The following is a 25,540-nucleotide window of genomic DNA, read 5'->3' on the forward strand; positions in this document are numbered from 1 at the left end:
TAGTAACGGTGCACACTTTGGAGAGGTGTGTGGCCACTTGGTGACACCAGTTAGACCTCTCACTCAAACCCTTGTCATTTGTTTGTCTTATGTTGCACGTACCTCAAGTTTACCATGAATATTCTTATCATGATACTGAATGCATCCAATTCCGACGAGCCTAAATGGTTAATGTGGATGCTACCATGATTACAGATAATCAGGGTTGAATCATGAATAATGATGAGTGAGAAAGTTACAGATGCACAGATATGATGCCCCAAAAACAGGCTAGCCTCTCACCATTACAATAACAGGGGAGGTAAGCCTTTTTTTGGGGGGTATATTTATGCATCCGTAACTTTCTCATTCATCATTATTATTAACGATTCATTCCTGATTATCCATAATCATGGGAGCATCCACATTAATGTAGTGTTCAGAAACATAGTCTATTCTTATTTACAATAAGTGACTTCAAAATGCATGAAGCCTTTTTGCAGAGTATTCTTCAACTTCCCATTGCATGAGAATTGATCGAAAGCAATTACTGAGATGCTACAGTGCCCATAATCAATACACAACAGAAGCCCAACAGTATTCTGATCGATAATTCGGGCTGAGTTTCCACTAAGCTAACATATGGAATTTTTAAAAGATGGTTTATACCTAGGTATTTTGATTTTGAATTTTAGGACCCCTGTAGGTATACTTTAAAAAAAAAACGTTAAAAAACACTGAAACATTGAATTTGGCCTTACTGCTATTAGCCAACAGAAACACATTGAATAACAGATTCATACATGAAAAAAACGATCGTCCAAAAATAAATCAAAAGGAAGTCTGTTTTGAAGTGTCTGTCCTATGTCTGAGAGATTACCATGGCAACCATGACAGACCAGGAAATAAAAAAATGTTTTTGCGTCTAATGACATGTATACCTTTGACGTGGAAATATTCCTATTCACTTCCATTCGTTTTTCGAACACCATCGTATTCGCGAGAGTCTCATCTTCCCATAGAGGGGTAACATTAGTGTGTAGCCCAAAACATCCGGACACTATTATTATCATTTTTATTGGTCGCGTACACAGTTTAGCAGATGTTATAGTGGACGCAGCGAAATGCTTACGTTACTAGCTCCTAACAATGCAGTAAAATGTCAAACAAGTACACAAATAATTTACCTCGCCCAGAAAGTTCATAAAGAAATGTCGGAACGAATCCAATTAACAACCCAATAGCACTGTAACAATCTTTTCGGCTGTAGGTAATAATACAAACTATTCTGAGCAAATAATAATAATACCCTTCTATTATATGAGGCACAGGAGGAGACAAATGCTGTGCAGCAGAGAGGTTTTAACTTTGGCTACTAACCATTGCAAAGTGATAACCCAGTCTCTTCCCATAACCGACCACAATACTGGCAACACTTTGGCATTGCTCGGCTACTGAGAGAACCACTGAGTGTCAATATACCAAGGAGAGGAGGAGAGGAGTGGAGAGTATAGATAGAAGAAAAGCAAGTAGCTGATCATGAAAGAGGGGTAGAGAGATGGGCAGGAGAGGTGCAAGAGGAGAGGGTGAGAGGAGTGGAGAGAGAGAAAAGAGGTAAGCAGCAGAGAAGAGGAGGAAGGTAAAGGAACGAGAGATGAGGGGCGAGTAAGAGAGGTGGAAGGATGAGGAGGGTGGGGAGTTCGAATGAGAGAGAGATAATGTGTCAAAAACACAAAAATGAGAAGAGAGAGAACTCCCTACCTCGATCCTGCTAATGGCTCTGTGTCAAAGTTGTGAGAAGAAGAAGAGAAAGAAAGCAGAGCGAAGGGGGGCACTCTCCCTGTTCGCCTCCCTGAAAATTCCTGCTGCGACACTCGTGCCAACAGGCAGGCAGACGGGCAGGCAGGACGCCCCTGCGCTACGTCTCATTCCGCTTCTCATTTTGATAGAAAGGGGAGGGTGTGTGCGAGTGTGTAAGAAAGTGTGTGTGCATGTGTTTGGGGAAAGAGAGAATCAATGTCATTCTTTCAACTTCAGAGACACAGGACAGGAGGCAGGAATTTCAAAAAGAAAGAACCCTTTCCACTGTGGAAGACTGGACTGCTCATTCATGGCATATCATAGCATGGTATGGCTCAGCACAATTCAGCACAGCCCAGCATAGCCCTATACAGCCAATGTCTGCCAAACATAGCACAGTATGACATGGCATAGACCAGCACAGTTCAACACAATCCCCCACATCTGTCCACAACTCAATATTCGAATTAGACTGCACTGAAGTCTCATGACAGGCCGCCCTCACAAAATTGGTTTCTAACCTCAAAGGTCTTTCCTGGTTCAATAAAGGTTAAATAAATATGAAAGCAAATTCAAGAAAGTCCTCCATTCATTTTGCTTGCGCCCATCTATAACCTACCCTGTTTTCTGATCCGTGCAGTTGAAGAGCAGAAAATCACTCAGTCAACTTACCTACAAGTGGAAAAAAAAACGTGCTTGTTCATTCTCCATCATTTCACATTCTCACTAACATGTACCCTCTCATTAGCTGTTAGTTGGAGCAGGATGTAACTAGGTTGCAGGGTGCTCATCATTTAGTCACACAGAGGGCTTTCATCACTTCCAGGACACACACACACACAGGCCACTTGACAGCAACGAGAGCCATCCACACACACACACGCAGCAGCCCTTCACGATCAAAGCGACAGGGCTCTCTCCATTTGGGCGACCGATACGGGCTTCCCAATTGCTTTCAAACAGCAAATCTAAAGAGATGCAATATGCACGTCATTACACCGACAACTTCTCTGGAAGGTTCTGATCTGATATAAGCGGAAGCAAGTGATGATGATGAATATGCAACAGAGCAGTCACTCCGAGTCAACCAGCCCTAACGGGGGCGCAGTCCTGCACGTAACATCAGTCACCATGAAATGTAACTTCCGCTGCGCATTGCTAAGCAATAGCCTTTGATGAGTGATCCAGCAGGCTTCAATACAAAGCACAGTAACAGGGAAGTGGTCAGAGAGAGCCATTAAGATGCACTGCACAAACAAAAGTTTGCGGAGACCTGTTCGCCGAGCATCTCATTCCAAAATCATGGACATTATAATGGAGTTGGTCCCCCCTTTTCTGCTATAACAGCCTCCTCTCTTCTGGGAAGGCTTTCCACTCGACGTCGGACCTTTACTGAAGGGGACTTGCTTCCATTCAGCCACAAGAGCATTAGTGAGGTCGGGCACTGATGTTGAGCGATTAGGCCTGGTTCGCAGTCGGCGTTCCAATTCATCCCAAAGGTGTTCCAATGGGGTTGAGGTCAGGGCTGTGTGCAGGCCAGTCAAGTTCTTCCACACCAACCTCGAGAAACCATTTTTGTATGGACCTGGCTTTGTACACAGGGGCATTGTCATGCTGAAACAGGAAAGGGCCTTCCCCAAACTGTTGCCACAAAGTTGGAAGCACAGAATCGTCTGGAATGTCATTGTATGCTGTAGCGTTAAGATTTCCCTTCACTGGAACTAAGGGTCACTAAGATCATTTTTCATCCTCTACATTTGGCACTATGCATTCGGGCAGGTACCGTTCTCCTGGCATTCACCAAACCCAGATTTGTCCGTCTCTGTGAATTAATACGACAGTGAGAGAAATCACTTTTAAAGAATATACTGTAAATATCTCCAACAAGTAGGATGAGCTTTTCGGGGGAAAATAGAGACTTTATGAAAAGGCGTCATTGTGCACATCTATTCAAACTGTTGAGAAATAGTGGAATAGCAAGGTTTTGCCTAGAGTTATTTATATATTCTGCCAATGCTTTCACCGAGTTCATAACACTAGAAGGGCAAAATACACCCACCACTGTTCAACCCTATTACAGGGGCTGAGTCACTGGCTTACTGGTGCTCTTTCATGCCGTCCCTAGGAGGGGTGCGTCACTTGAGTGGGTTTAGTCACTCACGTGATCTTCCTGTCTGGGTTGGCGCCCCCCCTTGGGTTGTGCCGTGGCGGAGATCTTGTGGGCTATACTCGGCCTTGTCTCAGGATGGTAAGTTGGTGGTTGAAGATATCCCTCTAGTGGTGTGGGGGCTGTGCTTTGGCAAAGTGGGTGGGGTTATATCCTTCCTGTTTGGTCCTGTCCGGGGGTATCATCGGATGGGGCCACAGTGTTTCCTGACCCCTCCTGTCTCAGCCTCCAGTATTTATGCTGCAGTAGTTTATGTGTCGGGGGGCTAGGGTCAGTCTGTTATATCTGGAGTATTTGTCCTGTCTTATCCGGTGTCCTGTGTGAATTTAAGTATGCTCTCTCTAATTCTCTCTTTCTTTCTCGGAGGACCTGAGCCCTAGGACCATGCCTCAGGACTACCTGGCATGATGACTCCTTGCTGTCCCCAGTCCACCTGGTCGTGCTGCTGCTCCAGTTTCAACTGTTCTGTCTGCGGGTATGGAACCCTGACCTGTTCACCTGTCCCAGACCTGCTGTTTTCAACTCTCTAGAGACCGCAGGAGCGGTAGAGATACTCTTAATGATCGGCTATGAAAAGCCAACTGACATTTACTCCTGAGGTGCTGACTTGCTGCACCCTCGACAACTACTGTGATTATTATTATTTGACCATGCTGGTCATTTATGAACATTTGAACATCTTGGCTATGTTCTGTTATAATCTCCACCCGGCACAGCCAGAAGAGGACTGGCCACCCCTCATAGCCTGGTTCCTCTCTAGGTTTCTTCCTAGGTTTTGGCCTTTCTAGGGAGTTTTTCCTAGCCACCGTGCTTCTACACCTGCATTGCTTGCTGTTTGGGGTTTTAGGCTGGGTTTCTGTGCAGCACTTTGAGATATTAGTACGAAGGGCTATATAAATACATTTGATTTGATTCTGATGATTTCTGTCGTCGTCTTTAAACCAATAACTAGACCTGAAAACTAGCTGGCCAATCAATGTCATCAATTGATCCAAGACCAGCTCAGTTAATCCCTACCATTGTGACAATGAGTCGTCATAATGCTGCATCAAATGTACATGATCCTAGGGGCATTGGCAGACACAATGTAAGTAACGTAATTTATGTGTCCCTAATTGCACCGAATACTTCTGTTTATCCCACAGCTACTGCAAGCAGTAATCATGTGCCGATGCGCCAGAGTTATACAGTTAGCAGTGAGGCGGTGTGCCATAGTAGGAAGTCCACTTCGTTGCAGCTCACCCTGCACTATCAGCTCCAATATAAATAACATGAGTAAGTCTACCTCTGATAAGCTTCCCAGTAAAGCATTCAAAACAATCTAGCAACCCAGAAAAGTGCTAAAAATAGCCCATATTAACAGCCTGAGAAACAAGGTCCATGAAGTCAATAACTTGCTTGTAACAGATGGCATTCATATTCTGACTATCTCTGAAACTCACTTAGATAATACCTTTGACGATACAGTGGTAGCAATACATGGTTATAACATCTACAGAAAAGACAGAAATGCCAACGGAGGCGGTGTTGCGGTCTATATTCAGAACCACATTCCTGTAAAGCTTAGAGACGATCAAATGTTAAATACTGTTGAATTAATATGGCTACAGGTGCATCTGTCTCACCTAAAGCCCATTCTGGTGGGAAGCTGCTATAGACCACCAAGTGCTAACAGTCAGTATCTGGATAATGTGTGTGAAATGCTTGATAATGTATGTGATATCAACAGAGAAGTATATTTTCTGGGTGATTCAAATATTGACTGGCTATCATCAAGCGGCCCACTCAGGAAAAAAACCTTCAAACTGTGACCAGCGCCTGCAACCTGGTTCAGGTTATCAGTCAACATACCAGGGTAGTTACAAACAGCACAGGAATCAAATCATCAACATGTATTGATCACATCTTTACTAACGCTGCAGCTATTTGCTTTAAAGCACTATCCAAATCCATAGGATGTAGTGATCACAATATAGTATCCATATCTAGGAAAACCAAAGTTCCAAAGGCTGGGCCTAATATAGTGTATACGAGGTCATACAAGAAGTTTTGTAGTGATTCCTATGTTGATGATCTGGTCTGTGGTGTGTAATGAGGAATGTCCAGACGCTGCACTTGAAACATTTATGAAATTGCTTATTCCAGTTACTAATAAGCACACACCCATTAGGAAGATTACTGTAAAAACTGTTAAATCCCCTTGGATTGATGAGGAATTGAAAAATGGTATGGTTGAGAGGGATGAGGCAAAAGTTATGGCAAATAAGTCTGGCAAGCCCAACTGATTGGAAAACGTGCTGCAAATTAAGAAATCATGTGACTAAACTAAATAAAAAGACAAATAAACTACACTATGAAACAGAGATAAATTATATAAAGAATGATAGTAAAAAGCTTTGGGGAACCTTATATGAACATTTTGGGGGAAAAAGCCATTCATTGAATCAGATGACTCATTCATCACAAAGCCCACTGATATTGCAAACTACTTTAATGACTTTTTCATTGGCAAGATAAGCAAACTTAGGGATGACATGCCACCAACAAACGCTGACACTACACATCCAAGTATATCGGACCGAATTATGAAAGACAAGAATCGTATTTATGAATTCCGTAGTCAGTGCGGAAGAAGTGAAAAAATATTGTTGTCTATCAACAATGACAAGCCACTGGGGTCTGACAATCTGGACGGAAAATTACTGAGGATAATAGCAGACGATATTACCACTCCTATTCGCCACATCTTCAATTTAAGCCTACTAAAAAGTGTGTTCCCTCAGGCCTGGAGGGAAGCTAAAGTCATTCCGCTACCCAAGAATAGTAAAGCCCCCTTTACTGGCTCAAATAGCCGACCAATTAGCCTGTTACCAACCCTTAGTAAACGTCTGGAAAAAATAGTGTTTGACCAGATACAATGCTATTTCACAGTAAACAAATTGACAACATACTTTCAGCACGCTTATAGGGAAGGACACTCAACAACCACAGCACTAACACAAATGACTGATGATTGGCTGAGAGAAATTGACAACAAAATTATTGTGGGGGCTGTCTTGTTAGACTTCAGTGCAGCTTTTGACATTATCGATCCTAGTCTGCTGCTGGAAAAACATAAGTCTTATGGCTTTACACCCCCTGCTATAATGTGGACAAAGAGTTACTTGTCTAACAGAACACAGAGGGTGTTCTTTAATGGAAACCTCTCAAACATAATCCAGTTAGAATCAGGAATTCCCCAGGGTAGCTTGTTTAGGCCCCTTGCTTTTTAAAATGTTTACTAACGACATGCCTCTCACTTTGAGTTAAGCCAGAGTGTCTATGTGGGCGGATGACTCAACACTGTACATGTCAGCTACTGAAATGACTGCAACACTTAAAGAGCTGCAGTTAGTTTCAGAGTGGGTGGCAAGGAATACGTTTGTCCTAAATATTCCTAAAAACTAAAAGCATTGTATTTGGGACAGAAAATTCACTAAACCCTAAACCTCAACTAAATCTTGTAATAAATCATGTGGAAATTGAGCAAGTTGAGATGACGGAACCGCTTGGAGTAACACTAGATTGTAAACTGTCATGGTCAAAACATATTGATACAGTAGTAGCTAAGATGGGGAGAAGTCTGTCTATAATAAAGCGCTGCACTACCTTATTAACAACACTATCAACAAGGCCCTAGTTTTGTCGCACCTTGACTACTGTTCAGCCGTGTGGTTAGGTGCCACAAAAAAGGACTTTGCAATTGGCTCAGAACAGAGCAGCACGGCTGGCCCTTGAATGTACACAGAGAGCTAATAATAATATGCATGTCAATCTCTCCTGGCTCAAAGTGGAGGAGAGACTGACTTCATCACTACTTTTATTTATGAGAGGTATTGACATGTTGAATGCACCAAGCTGTCTGTCTGAACTACTGGCACGCAGCTCGGACACCCATGCATACCCCACAAGACATGCCACGAGAGGTCTCTTCACAGTCCCCAAGTCCAGAACAGACTATGGTAGGCGCACAGTACAACATAGAGCCATGACTACATGGAACTCTATTCCACATCAAGTAACTGACACACGCAGTAAAATTAGATTGAAAAAACCACCTTATGGAACAACAGGGACTGTGAAGCAATACAAACAGGCACACACACACACACACACACACACACACACACACACACACACACACACACACACACACACACACACACACACACACACACACACACACACACACACACACACACACACACACACACACACTTAGTACTGTAGATATGTGGTAGTGGTGGAGTAGGGGCCTGAGGGCACACAGTGTGTTGTGAAATCTGTGAATGTATTGGAATGTTTTTAAAAATGTAGAAACTGCCTTAATTTTGCTGGACCCCAGGAAGAGTAGCTACTGCCTTGGCTAATGGGGATCCAGAAAAAATACAAATGGCTCACCCAACAACAACAAAAAATCAGCATGTAGCTCTTAAGAAACGGGCTCAAGGACCACCAGCCTAGGGTGTTTTCAAGTTCACAGTGTCTCCCAATGGCCAGCTAAAGCCAGGTCTTACCCAGGTTGCTGTAGGTGGCACTGCAGGAGCTGGATGCTGGCGAGTGGGAGTGGCCATCCTCCTCCTCCGGGTCAACCAGGCTGGGACTGCTCTCGCTGGCCGAGGCCGGGGTGGCAGCCAGGATGACACACTCCTCCCCAGGGGACAGTAGCTCCAGTTTGGCGGGTAGGGAGGACGCGGTGGGCATCTCCCCCTCGGATATGTTGGCATCACATGGCACCTGGCTGCAGGGCAAAGGAAAGAGAGTTGGCAAAGCTTAGAGAGCGGGTAAAGGTTGTACCAGAATAGAGATGGCACTAGCATCTCATATACAGAGATGGAGGAACATGAAGCAGTGTTTTAATATGAATGAACATGAATTGCCTACAGTGGGGCTTAGAAAGGCATAGAGGAAAGTGAGGCTTGTGTCACAACAATGCCAAAAGGACAGTATGTGGAAGATTACACGAAGAGTCAGGAGCAAAGGGGTAACATTTCTGGTGGCACATGAGAGCTGACGAAAGGAAGACAGGGAGTTGGAAAGGAAGAGAGGAGCATTATGGTTAGGGTGATGAAAAGGGTGTCATAGGAATGTGCTAGATTTAAATGTGTTGTTAGCATCTTTTAATGAGATCCCTGCCAGCCCTGTATATATATGTGTGTGTGTGTGTGTGTGTGTGTGTCTGTGTGTGTGTGTGTGTGTGTGTGTGAGTGTAAAAATGCATAAGAATGTGTTTTTACCGCAATGTCTCAAAATAATTTGATTAATTTCATTTATCCTGAGCAAGGCATACCTCCATCTGTATATCTCAAATAAATGCTCACTGTGTATTATCTGATGACCGAGATCGACAGAAAACTAACCCATGCATGGATTGATATGGTAATCTAAATATATATTTTATATATATATATATATATATATATATATATATATATATATATATATATATATATATAAATATAATCTAAATATAATATGTGGAAATACTTGCGTCTAAACTGCAACTTTAACTCATATGGATGAATATACTGTATATTAATACAGTGCATTCAGAAAGTATTCAGACCCTTTGAATTTTCCCCCACATTTTGTTACGTTACAGCCTTATTCTAAAATGTATTGCATTTTTCCCCCTTAGCAATCTACACACAAAACCCGAGAGCAGGTTTGTAGAGATTTTTGCAAATGTATCAAAATAAAAACAGAAATACCTGATTTACATAAGTATTCAGACCCTTTGCTATGAGACTCGGAATTAAGCTCAGGTGCATCCTGTTTCCATTGATCAACATTGAGATGTTTCTAGAACTTTCATTGGAGTCCAACTGTTGTAAATTCAATTGATTGGACATGATTTTGAAAGGCACACACCTGTCTATATAAGGTCCCACAGTTGACTGTGCATGTCAGAGCAAAAACCAAGCCACGAGGTCGAAGGAATTGTCCGTAATTGTTCCCAAGTACACAGTGGCCTCCCTCATTCTTAAATGGAAGAAGTTTGGAACCACCAAGACTCTTCCTACAGTAGCGTTGTCCGGGTTAGGGAAGGGTTTGGCCGGGGTAGGCCGTCATTGTAAAATAAGAATTTGTTCTTAACCGACTTGCCTAGTTAAATAAAGGTTCAATAAAATTTAAATAAATTAACCCTGGTCACCCTAATGACAACATCAAAACTGTCAAGGCTATGGTGTAATGTTTTGACTGACAGACACGAGGTCCTGGTCAGGAAATACACTGAATGCACTACAGTATGTAAAACTGTCCATTATTATTACAGCACTAGCTGAAACGAAGACAGAGGTCTGAGGACACCAATGAGTCAAAACGACGGAACGTACATTCCAAACACAATTTACAACAAGCAGGCTAGCGCTTGAATGTGTGCAAGGTCAATTTCATGTCTGTGTTCCAGCTGCCCAACAGCCGTCTACAGGCCAGTTGCATATTCATTATTTAGGTGTACTTGCGAAAGGCAAAGCACAACTCTAGATTTCTTACATATGCACGTTATTATTTGATGTATTTAACATGCTCTCGAGCTTAAACAATTTAAGCCATGAACATGAAACCAACTTCAAATGTCCAGAGTGCCCCAACTCTGATTGCGTAAGAAAATATTTTCGATACCATTTATACTTCTTGAACTACAAGAATATTTAAATGAACTCCCAATGCATTTCAGTAGAAAAAAAAGGCCCATAGACTTCAATGTTAAATAAAGAAAAGATGCTCGACCCATCTCCTCCTACACCGTTCATACTGGCCTAAATAAGATAGTATCAAATATACTTTGACAAGCTATGCATACTTTTGGAACAATAACCATTTTCAGTTGGAGTAAGTTAGCATAACATAACTCACCAACTGTAACTCTTGAATTGTTCAAGCCAGAGACACCAAACCAACGTTCCCATGTTCAGGCGGTCCTAACGTCAAAATCTTAAACATTTGCTCAAATTAGCATAAAAGAACTCACCAACAGTAACTCCTGAACCGTTTAAGCTAGAGACACCAAACCAACTTTTAAATGTTCAGGCTATCCTAACTTCCAATCCGTAAAAACTTTTATCTATAACTAATAAAATAACCCACCAACAGTAACTCTTGAACCGTTCAAGCATGAGGCACCAAACCAACTTTCACATATTCAGGCTATCCTAACTTCAAATTCTTAAAAATCATTATCAAATGTAACTATGTAAATGTGCATAAATTTGCATAAAATAACTAACCAACAGTAACTCTTGAACCGTTCAAGCTAGAGACACCAAACGGACCTTCTCGTGTTCAGGCTATCCTAACTTCTGGCTATCCTAACTGTGGTAATTAGCATAAATCAGGTATAAAACGTAATGGATTCAATGCCAAAAATATAAACAGTGGTAGACATTTTAAATTATATCACTTTTTAACCATTTCAGCTACAAACATTAAAAAGACATTAACATTTTCTAAACTTTTCAAAACCATAAAAACTTTAAAACAAGCACACCGCATTTTCTTCAGGAAACGTACTTTTCTAATTATCATTATTATTATCTACTATGTCATTACAAAAATAGTGTCTTCTCTGTACTGCCTTCAAAGAACCTGCGCATTTAAAAAAAAATTTGGGACAGGTTATTCAGGAAAAGTTAGGAGTTCAAGCTGAGACAGGTCAGAGCGCAGGGTCTCCAGCGCAGGCTACTGACGCTAGGTCTCCTTTTAGAGGACAGAAGAGGAAAGTATAGCAATAGGTAATGCATCTAAACATTCACTGAATAACACATAGATGGATAGTAATATTTCTGAAACAGGTTAGTGAATTCAAGTGTTTTATTAGATTTGTGAAAATACATGGTGGAATATCAACCAATATCAATCTTGGTTTCATCAGACCAGAGAATCTTGTTTCTCATGGTCTGAGAGTCTTTAAGTGCCTTTTAGCAAACTCCAAACAGGCTGTCATGTGCCTTTTACTGATAAGTGGCTTCCGTCTGGCCACTACCATAAAGGCCTGATTGCTGGAGCGCTGCAGAGATGGTTCTCCTTCTGGAAGGTTCCCCCATCTCCACAGAGAAACTCTGGAGCTCTGTCAGAGTGACCATCGGGTTCTTGGTCACCTCCCTGACCAAAGCCCTTCTCCCCCGATTGCTCAGTTTGGCCGGGCGGCCAGCTTTAGGAAGAGTCTTGGTGGTTCCAAACTTCTTATATGCTGAGCAATTGTTGGCTGCTTTTCCTTCACTCTGTGGTCCAACTCATCCCAAACCATCTCAATTGGGTTGAGGTCGGGGGATTGTGGAGGCCAGGTCATCTGATGCAGCACTCCATCACTTTCCTTCTTTGTCAAATACCCTTGCACAGCCTGGAGGTGTGTTGGGTCATTGTCCTGTTGAAAAACAAATGATAGTCCCACTAACCAGATGGTGATGGTGTATCGCTGCAGAATGCTGTGGTAGCCATGTTGGTTAAGTGTGCCTTGAATTCTAAATATATCACAGTGTCACCAGCAAAGCACCCCCACACCATAACAACACCTCCTCCATGCTTTACGGTGGGAAACACACATGCGGAGATCATCCGTTCACCCACACCGCATTTCACAAAGACACGGTGGTTGGAACCAAAAATCTCCAATTTGAACTCCACCGGTCTAATGTCGATTGCCTGTGTTTCTTTGGCCCAAGCAAGTCTCTTCTTCTTATTGGTGTCCTTTTAGTGGTGGTTTCCTTTCAGAAATTCGACCATGAAGGCCTGATTCACGCAGTCTCCTCTGAACAGTTGATGTTGAGATGTGTCTGTTACCTTGAAGTCTGTGAAGCATTTATTTGGGCTGCAATCTGAGGTTGGTAACAGTAATGAACGTATCCTCTGCAGCAGAGGTAACTCTTTGTCTTCCTTTCCTGTGGTGGTCCTCATGAGAGCCAGCTTCATCATAGCGCTTGATGGTTTTTGGGACTGCACCTGAAGAAACTTTCAAAGTTCTTGTAATTTTCCATATTGACTGACCTTTATGTCTTAAAGTAATGATGGACTGTTGTTTCTCTTTGCTTATTTGGGCGGTTCTTGCCATAATATGGACTTGGTATTTTACCAAATAAGGCTATCTTCTGTATACCACCCCTACCTTGTCACAACAAAACTGATTGGCTCAAACGCATGAAGAAGAAAATAAATTCCACAAATTAACAAGACACACCTGTTAATTGAAATTTATTCCAGGTGACTACGACATGAAGCTGGTTGAGAGAATACCAAGAGTGTGCAAAGCTGTCATCAAGGCAAAGGGTGGCTACTTTGAAGAATCTCAAATCTATTTTGAATTGTTTAACACTTTTTTGGTTACTACATGATTCCATATGTGTTATTTCATAGTTTTGATGTCTTCACTATTATTCTACAATGTAGAAAATAGTAAAAACAAAGAAAAACCCTGGAATGAGTAGGTGTGTCCAAAATTTTGACTGGTACAGTATATATTTTAAACAGGATCATCTATTTTGGATGCAATTTGAATAGAATTGATGGAGAGCGAGAAAGACAATGACAGAACTCTCGCGTGCGCACTGATTTAAAGCAACAATATTCAATCGATATGCTGTTTTAAAACTCTACAGCAAAAAATATATATATAATAATCTTTACAATTAAAAAATAAGGTGACCCCCGAAAGCCAGATGGAGATGTTCAAATTAGACTCCCATTTAGTCTGTATATCACTGTATCAAATGCTACAGCAAATGTAGGGAACACAATGGTAATAAGTCCGACTTTATTGTGCAATCCCAGTCACTTTAAAAATGATTTGTGTACATGTATTTTTTTTTAATGACAAATCAAATCAATCGAAACTGTGCAGCGGCAACTGGTGAATGGAAAGAGACATCTGTTACAAAACACCAAAAAGTTGAATGACATTCAGAGATGGTCAAACCAAGCCTTTGATACTGGGCAAGCCTACAAGGTAGGGGGGGATGTATTTTCTGTTTGTCGAGATTGACAGACTATTTATTGTGGTGTTGAAAACGCAAACCATGATATTGAAGTGCCCCAAGACGGTATGCTTTGTTTATTGGTTGCATATATTTAATATAATTATACATATGCCATCAGAATGTTGAAAATCTGATTTCCCCATAGCTGACTATTGTCTGCAACTGGCTCTGATAGTGAAGTAATGAAACAGGCAGGGAGAGTGAGCTTGTCTGTGGCGGTCAGCGAACCCTCAACCTTCTGGCCCGTAGCCCTGCGTGGCATCTACTGTGCCACAAGAGCATGCCGAAGTGGCAACGTAAATATCCACATTCATAAAGACAGGGTTGCTACAGATTGAGTGTATGAACAACACTCCACCACCTATACTCCGTCTTGTGATGATTTAAGGGCAACCATTGATGCCATAGCTCCAGTCAAATTGAATAAGGCCACATCCAAACAGAGAGTCCCTCGGATGAGTGAGGAAACAAATCAATTAAAGAGAAATTACAGAAAGGCAGAGCGGAAGTGGAGACAGTCAAAGTTGAAGGTCCATTATGATATCTGAGAGAGCAACTTGGCTTATAAAACAAGGCAATTAAAAATGCCAGACGGGTTCATTTTTCTAACTTGATCACTATTAGTCAGAATAATTTGAGTGCTCTTCTCCACCATTGACGGCCTGATAAATCCTACCCCCACAAGCCTGTGAGTACTTTTTTCCACATCTAAATGTGATGTGTTTGCGACATTTTTTAGAGATAAGATAACCTGTTTGGGCTGCAGGGGGAGTATTGAGTAGCCAGATAAAAGGTGCCCATTTCAAACGGCCTCGTACTCAATTCTTGCTCGTACAATATGCATATTATTATTACTATTGGATAGAAAACACTATCTAGTTTCTAAAACCGTTTGAATTATTTCTCTGAGTGAAACAGAACTCATTCTGCAGCACATTTTCTGACCAGGAAGTGGAAAGACTGAAATCGATGCTCTGTTCTACCTCCTGCCTATACATGGGCATGATACGTAAGAGTCTACGTGCACTTCATACACCTTCCCCTGGATGTCAAGAGGCGGTGAGAGAAGAAATTTCGTGTTTATCTTGGTCTGAGGTGGAATAAAAGCTCTTTGTATGACGTGACCGTCCATTTTCTGTTTTCTGGAGCGCGCGAAAGGGACATGGATTTGCCTTCTGTTTAGCTGTCGTAATGGACGACTAATATCTCCGGCTATGATTTTATTTGATACATGTGACCATATCATCGTAAAGTATGTTTTTTCAATATAGTTTCATCAGATTATTGAACATTTTTCGGGAGTTTTGCCGTGTTCCGTTCTCTTCCGTTTGTTGACTTGGAGAGCTTTGTGCCACTTGGCAAGTGCGCGTGCTAAATCGAGAGGGAAAATGAACGTTCTGAATCCAAACAACGACTGTTCTTGACAAAGGACACCTTCTACAACATTCTGATGAAAGATCACCAAAAGTAAGAAACATTTTATGATGCTAATTCATATATCTGTCGTGCATGTGAATTAGTCGTGGGCGCCCAACTTTGGGGTACTCAGCTATACCGAAGCTGGATGTCGTAATGAAGTTATTTTTTAGAATTCTAACACTGCGATTTCATTAAGAACTAATGGATCTATCATTTCCTATACAACATGTATTTTTTACTTATGTTTATGAATAGCTATTTGGTCAGAATATGTGTGTCAGAAAACGTGTCAGAAAAATATCGTTGCTGTTTAGACGTTGTGGGAAAAAGATGCTACGTTAGCACAATGTGTAACCACTGATTTCAGCTCTAAATATGCACATTTTCGAACAAAACATAAGTGTATGTATAACCTGATGTTATAGGACTGTCATCTGATGAAGAAAATCAAGGTTAGTCAAAAATTATATATCTTTTGCTTGTTTGTTACGATCGCTAACTTTTGCTACTGGGAAATTGCTTGTGTTTTTGGCTATTGTGGTAAGCTAATATAACGCTCTATTGTGTTTTCGCTGTAAAACACTTGATAAATCGGAAATATTGTCTGGAATCACAAGATGCCTGTCTTTCAATTGCTGTACACTATGTATTTTTCAGAAATGTTTTATGATGAGTATTTAGTTATTTGGCGTTGGTGTCTGTAATTATTCTGTCTGCTTTCGGTGCAATTTCTGATTGTAGCTGCAATGTAAACTATGATTTATACCTGAAATATGCACATTTTTATAACAAAACATATGCTATACAATAAATATGTTATCAGACTGTCATCTGATGAAGTTGTTTCTTGGTTAGTGGCTATTTATATCTTTATTTGGACGAATTTGTGATAGCTACTGATGGAGTAAAAAACTGGTGGAGTAAAAAAGTGGTGTCTTTTGCTAACGTGGTTAGCTAATAGATTTACATATTGTGTCTTCCCTGTAAAACATTTTAAAAATCGGACATGTTGACTGGATTCACAAGATGTGTACCTTTCATATGCTGTATTGGACTTGTTAATGTGTGAAAGTTAAATATTTAAAAAATATATATTTTGAATTTCGCGCCCTGCACTTTGAGCTGGCTGTTGTCATAAGTGTACCGGTGTCGGGCTGCAGCCATAAGAAGATAACCATTAGGCTGGGTATCAGTCAAGCAAGACCTGATGAGAAGTTTGATGATATGTGCCCTAGCCTGTCGTGCAAAGCCACTGTGGATTTATTTTCCCTGGTTGACACAGACATCCTCAGGAAAGTGATATCACAACTTAAGTCTTCTACCTATCTTCTTGATCTTATCCCCGCCACCTTCTTCAAAACAGTTTTTAACTGCACATCTGAAGTGCAAGCTATTGTTAAAAACTGCTATGGTGAAACCCCTTCTGAAAAAAAGTCAATTAGATTCTTCAACTCTTAGCTGCACAGAGACAGTCTTAGTTAAAGTGGTAAATTATCTTGGAGCCAACACAGATGCCAATCAGGTCTCTGTCCTTGTACTCTTGGATTTAAGAGTTGCATTCGACACTGTTGACCATGATGTCCTTCTGGACAGACTGGAGAGGTGGGTTAGCCTCTCTGGTCCAGTTCTAAATTGGTTTAGGACCTACTTAACCGGTCAAGAGTTTGTCATCACCCTTATGGAACATAACTCAGAAAATACATATCACATGAGGCGTTCCACAAGGTTTGATTTTGGGTTCGGTACTGTTCAGTGTATATATGTTACCCCTTGGCAGCGTTATCAGACAGTACAGAATTGATTGTTACTGCTACACAGACGATACACAACTTTACATTTCTGTGTAACCAGAGGATTTTAACTCCACAGATAAATTAGACAGTATTAGTGATTTAAATAGTTGGATGGCTCACAACTTCCTCCAGCTAAATCAAGACAAGACCGATGTACTTATTGTTGGAGCCACAGCACAGAGAGAGAATCTGGACGCATATTTTAAAACTCCAGGTAAAAAACCTAGGTGTATTTTAGATTCTGAACTCAATTTCAAATAACATATTAGGAATGTGACCAAAATAGCTTTTTACCACCTGAGGAACATTGCCATGGTGCTCTCAGGCTGATACAGAGAGACAAATCCATGCTTTTATTGCACCAGGCTTGATTTCTGTAATGCTCTCCTGTCTGGTCTACCCAAGAAAGCCATTGGTCGACTGCAAAACATACAGAATGCTGCAGCACGGGTACTGACCAGATGGAGAGCACACATTACACCAGTTTTAAAGTCTCTGTACTGGCTGCCTGTGAGTTTTAAAACTAATTTCAAGATTCTTCTATTGGTTTTCAAATCAATCCACGATTGTGCACTCCAATACATGTCAGACATGCTTTTAAGTTATATACCCAGTAGGTCCCTCAGGTCCTCTGGCACTGGCCTTTTAACTATCCCAAAGCCTAGGACCACGATGCATGGAGAAGCAGCCTTTAGTTATTTTGCCCCCAGCCTCTGGAATAGCCTGCCCGAGAACCTGAGGGGGCCGAAACGGTGGACATATTTAAAAGAGATGTTAAAACACATCAATTTAGCTTTGCTTTTCCTTAGTCGTTCAGTTTACATTTTTTTTTTTTTGTTGTTTTTTATCCACTTACGTTTGTTGTGTAGTAAATATTTCAGTTTTTATTTCCATTGCTTTTAGTTTCTTCCTTTGAAGCACATTGTGTTGCATTCCATGTTTGAAATGTGCTGTATAAATAAAGCTTAGATTGATTAATTGATTTGACTACGCAGCTGCGGCAAGAGCACATTTTTCACTGGCTGTCCACTGGTCGCAAAAACAATGATTGATAGGCAGCTTAAACATCTTCAATTCAACCATTATTTTGTTAAAATATCAAATATAAATTTGTCAACAACCACAATCCTTCAGCCGCAAATAGAAGTGTGATTCACATCAATGCGCTATGTAGATATCAATAATAAGTAATATCCGTGTCGCCAGTAGACTACACCTTACCTCCAAACGTTTATTCAAGTTGGATAATCTTTCGATGCCGACAGCAGTCACACCATTGGAAGAACTAGCAAAAGCCGATTCCTGCTCTTTCCCGCAATCCATCAAGCAAATTTGGTGTGTCATCATAGTGCTCTCTGACCAATTTAAATGTGCGCCTTTTTTCAATGCTGATATGAATGCCATTGAGAAAAAACAGAAAGGTGTCAAATAATTATTTCAAACATCCTTTCTGAATTTCAAAGTAATCCTAGAAGTAATCACATTTTTCAAAAGTATCTGTAATCTGATTACAATATTTTAGCTGTGTTCTACAATATTCAATTTTTTGTGTGATCAGTTACATGTAATCCATTATTCTCCAACCCTGGTCATGCAACACTGTTGATTGAGATGAGATTAACTGGGCCCAGCTCAAAAGTTGTGCCCTAAAAAGGGAATAGGGTGCCATTTGGGACACAATCTGTGTGTTTGATTAGGCCAGTAAAGTGTAGATTACAGCCTTGCTAATTAACTAGTCACAATCCGTCCTGATTCAACTAAAGACGTTGCCACCTCTCAACACTGTGCCGCCCGGTCCTACTGGCATAGCTCAATTAACTGCATTTGATGGATGGCCAAAGTACCCATCTCAAACAGTATATTACCCAATAATGCCCTGTACAAATATAAGTCTTATCATAAAGCGTGCTGCTTACAAATAACAAGGGGGCTTATAAGTCAGTATAGAGAACATTTTTAAACAATTCAATTTTCCTGAGCAAGGACTAACAGAAACAAGAGAAATTTGCTTTTTTAAAGACAGATTTAAATCAATTACCTGATGGCCTTGCAGTGGAGGGCAGTCCCGATGGTAGATGGTCTGATGTCTTGGCTCTCCTCTGGGGACAGCAGAGACGTTTCTCTGCATTCCTCCACCCGCAGTTCCCCCTCCCAGTCACCGGAGGCGCTGCCGTCTGGCTTGTAGGTGAATATGATTGTGGGTTTCTGACTGGGGTCCTCGTTCTTGGCCTCAGAGAACCAGTGGTGGCATTGGATGGGCGGAGGTGGCAGCATGTGGATGACCGTCCCGTCCAGCCCCACCAGCTTGCCCTTCTTCGTCTCCTTCTGTGCCTTCTCCCGCTGTTCGTCCTCATCCTTCCGCCGGCGGAAGAAGCTCTTGAAGGAGATCCAGCGTTTGGGCTTGGCGCTCTCTGCCGCCCCCCGTCTCCCCTCCCCTCCACCCGGGCTGGTCTCTCCATCACAGGGGCGCGAGGGGGAGCTGGAGGCGGCAGGCTTGGTCCAGTGGCCAAAGTGTCTCTGAAGGATGTTGGAGGCGTAGTATGGGGAAGAGGTGGATCTGGGTGGGGGGAATGGAGCGTTGGGCTCTGACTTCGTGGGGCTGGACAGGGGCACGGCTGCTGAGGCACTCTGGGATTTGGGCAGCTGTTTAGAGGGTGTGTCCTTCCTGGGTTTGGACAGGCAGCTGTCAGTGGAGGAAAAGAGAGACTTGGGTCGACTGAGTGTTTCTTTGGTGGCGTTGGGTGGGAGGGCATACAGCCCCTCGACACTGCAGGCTTTAGAATGTGGGGAAGGTGACTCTGGGGGAGACTGTGGGGGCTGGATAGAGGCAACGATCTGGGACAACACAGTGCTGGCCTTCTCCCGGTGGCCCGTCCCAGTGCCTGATGATGACAGAGGGAGGTCAGTGCTCCCCTCTTTGCTGGATGTTGTTTCCCCACTGATCTTGCGAGTGCGCCCACTAGTGGCTGAACTGGAGCTGCTTTTGGCCAAGATGGCAGCGACAGTGAGAGGAATTGGAACAGCAATCGATGTGGCAGCTGAAGGAGAAAGAGAACCAGCAGCCGTGCTCGCAGCTATAGCCAAGTCTTTAGAGGTTCTAGCGGTTAGCTCCTGGCTTATCAGGGCTGCTGCAGCGGCTTTCCTTTCTTCAGCAGCAGCTTTCTCTGATGCCGCTTTACCAATAGTAGGAGAAGGTTGGACACTCTCTGAGGAGCCGATCTCCTCATAAGTGTGGCTAGCCACTCTCCCTTCCTTTGTTTGAGGCATCTCCCCACTTAGACCCAGGAAGCTCTTATACACCGCCAGGTTGTCGTAAGCACTTGGGTTGATGACGATAGGCACCTTGACGGCGTTCTTGGATCTGCGGGAGTATGTGGTATCATCCCGGATGATGATGGGGAAGGGGGGCATCCCTGCATTGTTGTAGCTGTTGAACTTGATCTCGGACAGGTTAGGGGATTTCACAGGTACAGTCCGAGAGGAGGAGAGGCCAGCAATGGGAGAGGTTGGGGCCGACTTGTGGCTGCAGTGGCGAGGTGGGACGGCAGGGCCAGATGCTCCAGTGGACTCCAGATCCACTTTGGCAATCTTCTGACGGGGACTGGTGCTAGACGTCCACACCTCCTGGTAGCGGATAGCACCTGGTTTCTTGCTGGCCTTGCCCTGGAAGACAAACGGTGTGGCGGATGTGGGGGAGATGGGAGATAATGGGGACATGGGTGAGGCTGGAGACAGAGGCTGGCCTAAGGGGAAGATAGGGTAGGAAGAGGGGCTAATGGGAGTCTTTGGCTGTTTGGGAGTGCGTTCTTGGTTTTGTTCCTCTGGGTTAGCCATGGATGCGGACACGTCCACCACTGTGTAGGGCTTACAGATAAGATGCTTCTCCAGGTTAACCACACGGTAAGGTTTGGCTTGCTCCTCTGTGGGGCTGAAGCTGATCGTCACTGGCTGCCCGGGAAGAGCATGAGGCATAGGTAAGCCCTCCCTGCTGTCCTGATCCTCCAATTGGATGGCGAGAACAGCCTTGTGGGTTTCCGTGACCTTGGGTGGACTGACAGCTTTCTGGGTCTGTTGTTCCTTGTCTGTACCAGCAGCCTGGAGGGCCGGTGTTCTGAAAGCTGAGGGGGAGTGCAGACCGTTTCTCAGGGGGCCACAGGGAGCACTGCTACTGCAGCTGGAAGTGGTGCGTACGTCCTCCGGCAGCGATGATGAGGACTCTGGAGAAGTGGTGCACTCCGAATTGGAGAGAAAGCCGCTGCCCTGCAGGTCACCAGGGCCGTACGGAAGGAGACCGTGGCCTCCATTGGAGTCTGTGGAGGGGTATCCATTAAGGATCTCATCATAACTGTCGTCGTAGTCCACGGCGCAGATCCTCTGGAGTGAGCGGTTACGTAACGGTACAGTGTTCCACTTCTTCCCCTGGGCAAAGGGGACTGGGGAGAGTGTGGCGGCACGGAAGTTGGCGAAGCGCGGCTGGCCCCGCATACGGATCTCCATGGCTAGAAGTTCCTCGTCACTCTCATCCCAGCTCTCGTGTTCATCGTCATCGTTAACTTCACTTTCGTCATCTTCATCCTCATCATCATCCTCTCCTTCGCTGGAGAACTCAGGGTAGCAGAAGCGCCCTCCTTCGGTGCTGATGACCTCCATACTGTTGCTGAGGGACACCCGCTTTTGGGCAGCCCCTCCACTGCTGTTGCTGCTCCCAATGGCCAAGCAACCAGAAGCGGGGAGTCCTCTCTCTAAAGAGCGCTGGAAGGAGCTGCTGATGCGCCCCAAAAAGAGATCCTTCGACCCGGACAAAGGGCTGGGGCTAGGGCCAGAGCCCAGGCCCGCAATCTCCTTGAGCATGTCAGTCAAACCATTGTCATTCCCACGGGGTGCACGCTGACTGCGCTGCCTGTAACGCTCGAACTCCTCCCCGGCATATTCCCCTTCATTGTTGTTAGGCCCGCCGGGCTTCTTGCGGTTCATCCCATTGCGGGCCCAGACGGTAAAGGCAGAGGTTTTGCCGGGTTCACCAGCGTCTGGTGGCCGATGTAGGTTGCCCTCCAAGTCCAGGTCGGCCGAAGAGCAGGACAGCATCATGGTGGGCTTGACAGCGATTGTGGGCTTCTTAGCCACGGGAGGGCGGAAGTGGCCAGAGCGGGCTGCGACACTGTCACCGCCTCCCCTCTGGGAGCTGTTACCGTTGGGTCTAGTTCCAGCAGGGGGTTGGCTCTGTTGTTGGGAGGGTTGCTCAGGGGCAATCTTCTTCAGGCCACCCTCAGCCAGGCGGTGCAGGCTCTTGGGCTTAAAGCAGTTTTTGCACTCGCCTGGTTTCCACACGTGCTCCGTGAAGGTGTTGCAGGCGGACATGGCTGCTGTCCTGGTGAGGCAGCACGGTGGGTCAGTGGACAGGAAACCCCTCCATGGGAACCACAAAGGCAGGGGAATGGACTCTTCTACAGCACCGCTGCCTTCCGGTTAACCCTCAGACCTAGCAGAGAGACTCAGCCTGAAAGGAAATGAAACATGGCATTATTAAACTGTCATCTCACAACATTTGTTTATATCTATTTAATTGTTTCAGCATAAAACCTTTTGTATAAAGTTTGTTTAATTCAGTATACTTGACATGAACACAGCGTATTCAATGTATTTTTATTTTTTTAAAGTAGCCAATATGATGAAATCATGTAATAAATATTTTCATTTTCACACTTTTTGAAAAGGGCAACAAACAAAAGATATTCAAACATAAAGAGGGTAAGTGCCTAACGTATACAGCCCTAAAATGAAAGATGAATCGCTCATGTGAGGTTTTATGACTTTACTTACAATTTTTTCGCGAGGTAATAATATTTGATAAAATATGTTACAAGTCCAGGCATGGCTTAATGACTACCGAATGTACACTTTAAGCCCATGGGTGTTACAATAAAGCCCAACTTTGAAATAATACATTTTTATTATTTTCCAAATGTTGAAAACTTACAAATGGACATTTCTTATGTAACCTTAAAATTCTAAAGTGAAAATATATTGATCATTACTATTCATGGTAGTACCATTCATATCCACAGAGGTTTTTGTTCTTGCCAACCAGTACACACCTCTTAAACAAATCAACTAATCAGACTTCGATCAAGACGGACCTCGGACCTCTGAATTATTTGAAAGCTGGTTCACATTTGCTGTACATATTTTCATGTTAATTAGTTCAACTTGTCTTCCTAAAGTCGGTGTCAAGACAGTTTCAAATCTCCCTTTACTGTTGTATAACAAAAGGTACAGTACATTTGGTGAATGAGGGACAACAATATTAAGATTACTTTATTGGTCAATTGCACACAAGGTCCAACTGAAATGACACTCCCGCTTTTAACCCAACCACTGCGTAAGACACATGCATACATACATATACAGTTTTTTTGGAGAGGAGCTGCCACACTGGGCGCCCTGGAAGCTGTTGTTGTGGGGGAGTTAAGTGCCTTGCTCAAGGGCACAACGGCAGGAAATGGCATCTATGCTTTGACACCAGCAACCTTTCGGTTGCCAGCTCACTTCATGCCAGATGTCATTCCCATTGGTCCTGGATTCAAACTGGAAACCCTCCGGTTTCTGGTTCACTTCTCGCACCCCTAAACTACATGCCGCACAGACAACGCCCCAGCTCTAACTGCATGAGTAGTAGCCAATAGTAATCTCCTTGTCCTTCATTTGCTCCCATTTTTGTCCACTACTTGTAGGTCTTTTATCCCTGATATGCGTCAACCTTTTGCATCAATGACTACCTGTCCACTGCAAACGCATTGGAATAAAACACTACGGATAAAGTTCGGAACGACACAATTTCATGTGTATGCCACAAAGCAGGACTACATTTATATAGAGATCTCCCCCATAAATCAACAGCAAGGACTAAGGGTGAAGACAAAACTACACTACCGGTCAAAAGTTTTAGAAGCCTACTCATTCAAGGGTTTTTCTTTATTTTTTAACATTTTTCTACATTGTAGAATAATAGGGAAGTCATCAAAAACTATGAAATAACAGATGGAATCATGTAGTTACCAAAAAAAGTATTTTCTATATATTTTATATTCTTCAAATAGCCACCATTTGCCTTGATGACAGCTTTGCACTCTTGGCATTCTCTCAACCAGCTTCATGAGGTAGTCACCGGAAATGCATTTGAATTAATAGGTGTGCCTTCTTAAAAGTTAATTTGTGGATTTGTTTTATGCGTTTGAGCCAATCAGTTGTTTTGTGACAAGGTAGGGGGAGTCTACAGAAGAAAGCCCTATTTGGTAAAAGACCAAGTCCATATTATGACAAGAATAGCTCAAATAAGCAGAGAGAAACGACAGTCCATCATTACTTTAAGACATGAAGGTCAGACAATATGGAAAATTTCAAAAACTTTGAAAGTTTTTCAAGCGCAGTCGCAATAACCATCAAGCGCTATGGTGAAACTGGCTCTCATGAGGACCACCACAGGAATGGAAGACCCAGAGTTACCTCATCTGCAGAGGATAAGTTCATTAGTCACCAGCCTCAGAAATTGCAGTCCAAATAAATGCTTCACAGATATAAAGTAACAGACACATCTCAACATCAACTGTTCAGAGACTGCGTGAATCAGGCCTTAATGGTCAAATTCCTGCAAAGAAACCACTATTAAAGGACACCAACAAGAAGAGACTTGCTTGGGCCAAGAAACACGAGCAATGGACATTAGACCGGTGGAAATTTGTCCTATGGTCTGGAGTCCAAATTGTAGATTTTTGGTTCCAACTGCCGTGTCTTTGTGAGACGCGGTGTGGGTGAACGGATGATCTCGGTATGTGTATTTCCCACCGTAAAGCATGGAGGTGGTGGTGTGATGGTGTGGGGGTCCTTTGCTGGTGACACTGTCTGTGATTTATTTATAATTCAAGGCACACTTAACCAGCATGGCTAACACAACATTCTGCAGCGATACGCCATCCCATCTGGTTTGCGCTTAGTGGGACTATCATTTGTTACTCAACAGAACAATGACCCAACACACCTCCAGGCTGTGTACGGGCTATTTTACCAAGAAGGAGAGTGATGGAGTGCTGCATGACCTGGCCTCCACAATCAACCGATCTCAACCCAATTGAGATGATTGGGATGAGTCGGACCGCAGAGTAAAGGAAAAACAGCCGAAAGGGCTCAGCATGTGGGAACTCCTTCAAGACTGTTGGAAAAGCATTCCAGGTGAAGCTGGTTGAGAGAATGCCAAGTGTGTGCAAAGCTGTCATCAAGGCAAAAGGTTGCCATTTGAAGAATCTCAAATATAAAATATATTTTGATTTGTTTAACACTTTTGGTTACATGATTCCATATGTGTTATTTCATAG

At 43.2% G+C, this 25,540-nt stretch overlaps 1 protein-coding gene across 1 annotated transcript in view; it reads right to left on the reverse strand.

The window, feature by feature from the left end:
* The window catches only part of peak1 (pseudopodium-enriched atypical kinase 1), a 54,412-nt gene extending 31,798 nt beyond the window's left edge, over nucleotides 1-22,614 (reverse strand). The window contains exons 1-2 of the mRNA XM_039017094.1: nucleotides 19,210-22,614; nucleotides 8,503-8,726 (exon numbers count right to left, since the gene is read on the reverse strand). Coding sequence (XP_038873022.1) covers nucleotides 8,503-8,726; nucleotides 19,210-22,529 — 3,544 coding nt within the window. The 5' untranslated portion in view covers nucleotides 22,530-22,614. The remainder of the gene's footprint in view (nucleotides 1-8,502; nucleotides 8,727-19,209) is intronic.
* Nucleotides 22,615-25,540: the final 2,926 nt, after the last annotated feature.

The sequence above is a fragment of the Salvelinus namaycush genome, chromosome 21 (assembly GCF_016432855.1).
Source record: "Salvelinus namaycush isolate Seneca chromosome 21, SaNama_1.0, whole genome shotgun sequence".
Taxonomy (NCBI): Eukaryota; Metazoa; Chordata; class Actinopteri; order Salmoniformes; family Salmonidae; genus Salvelinus; species Salvelinus namaycush.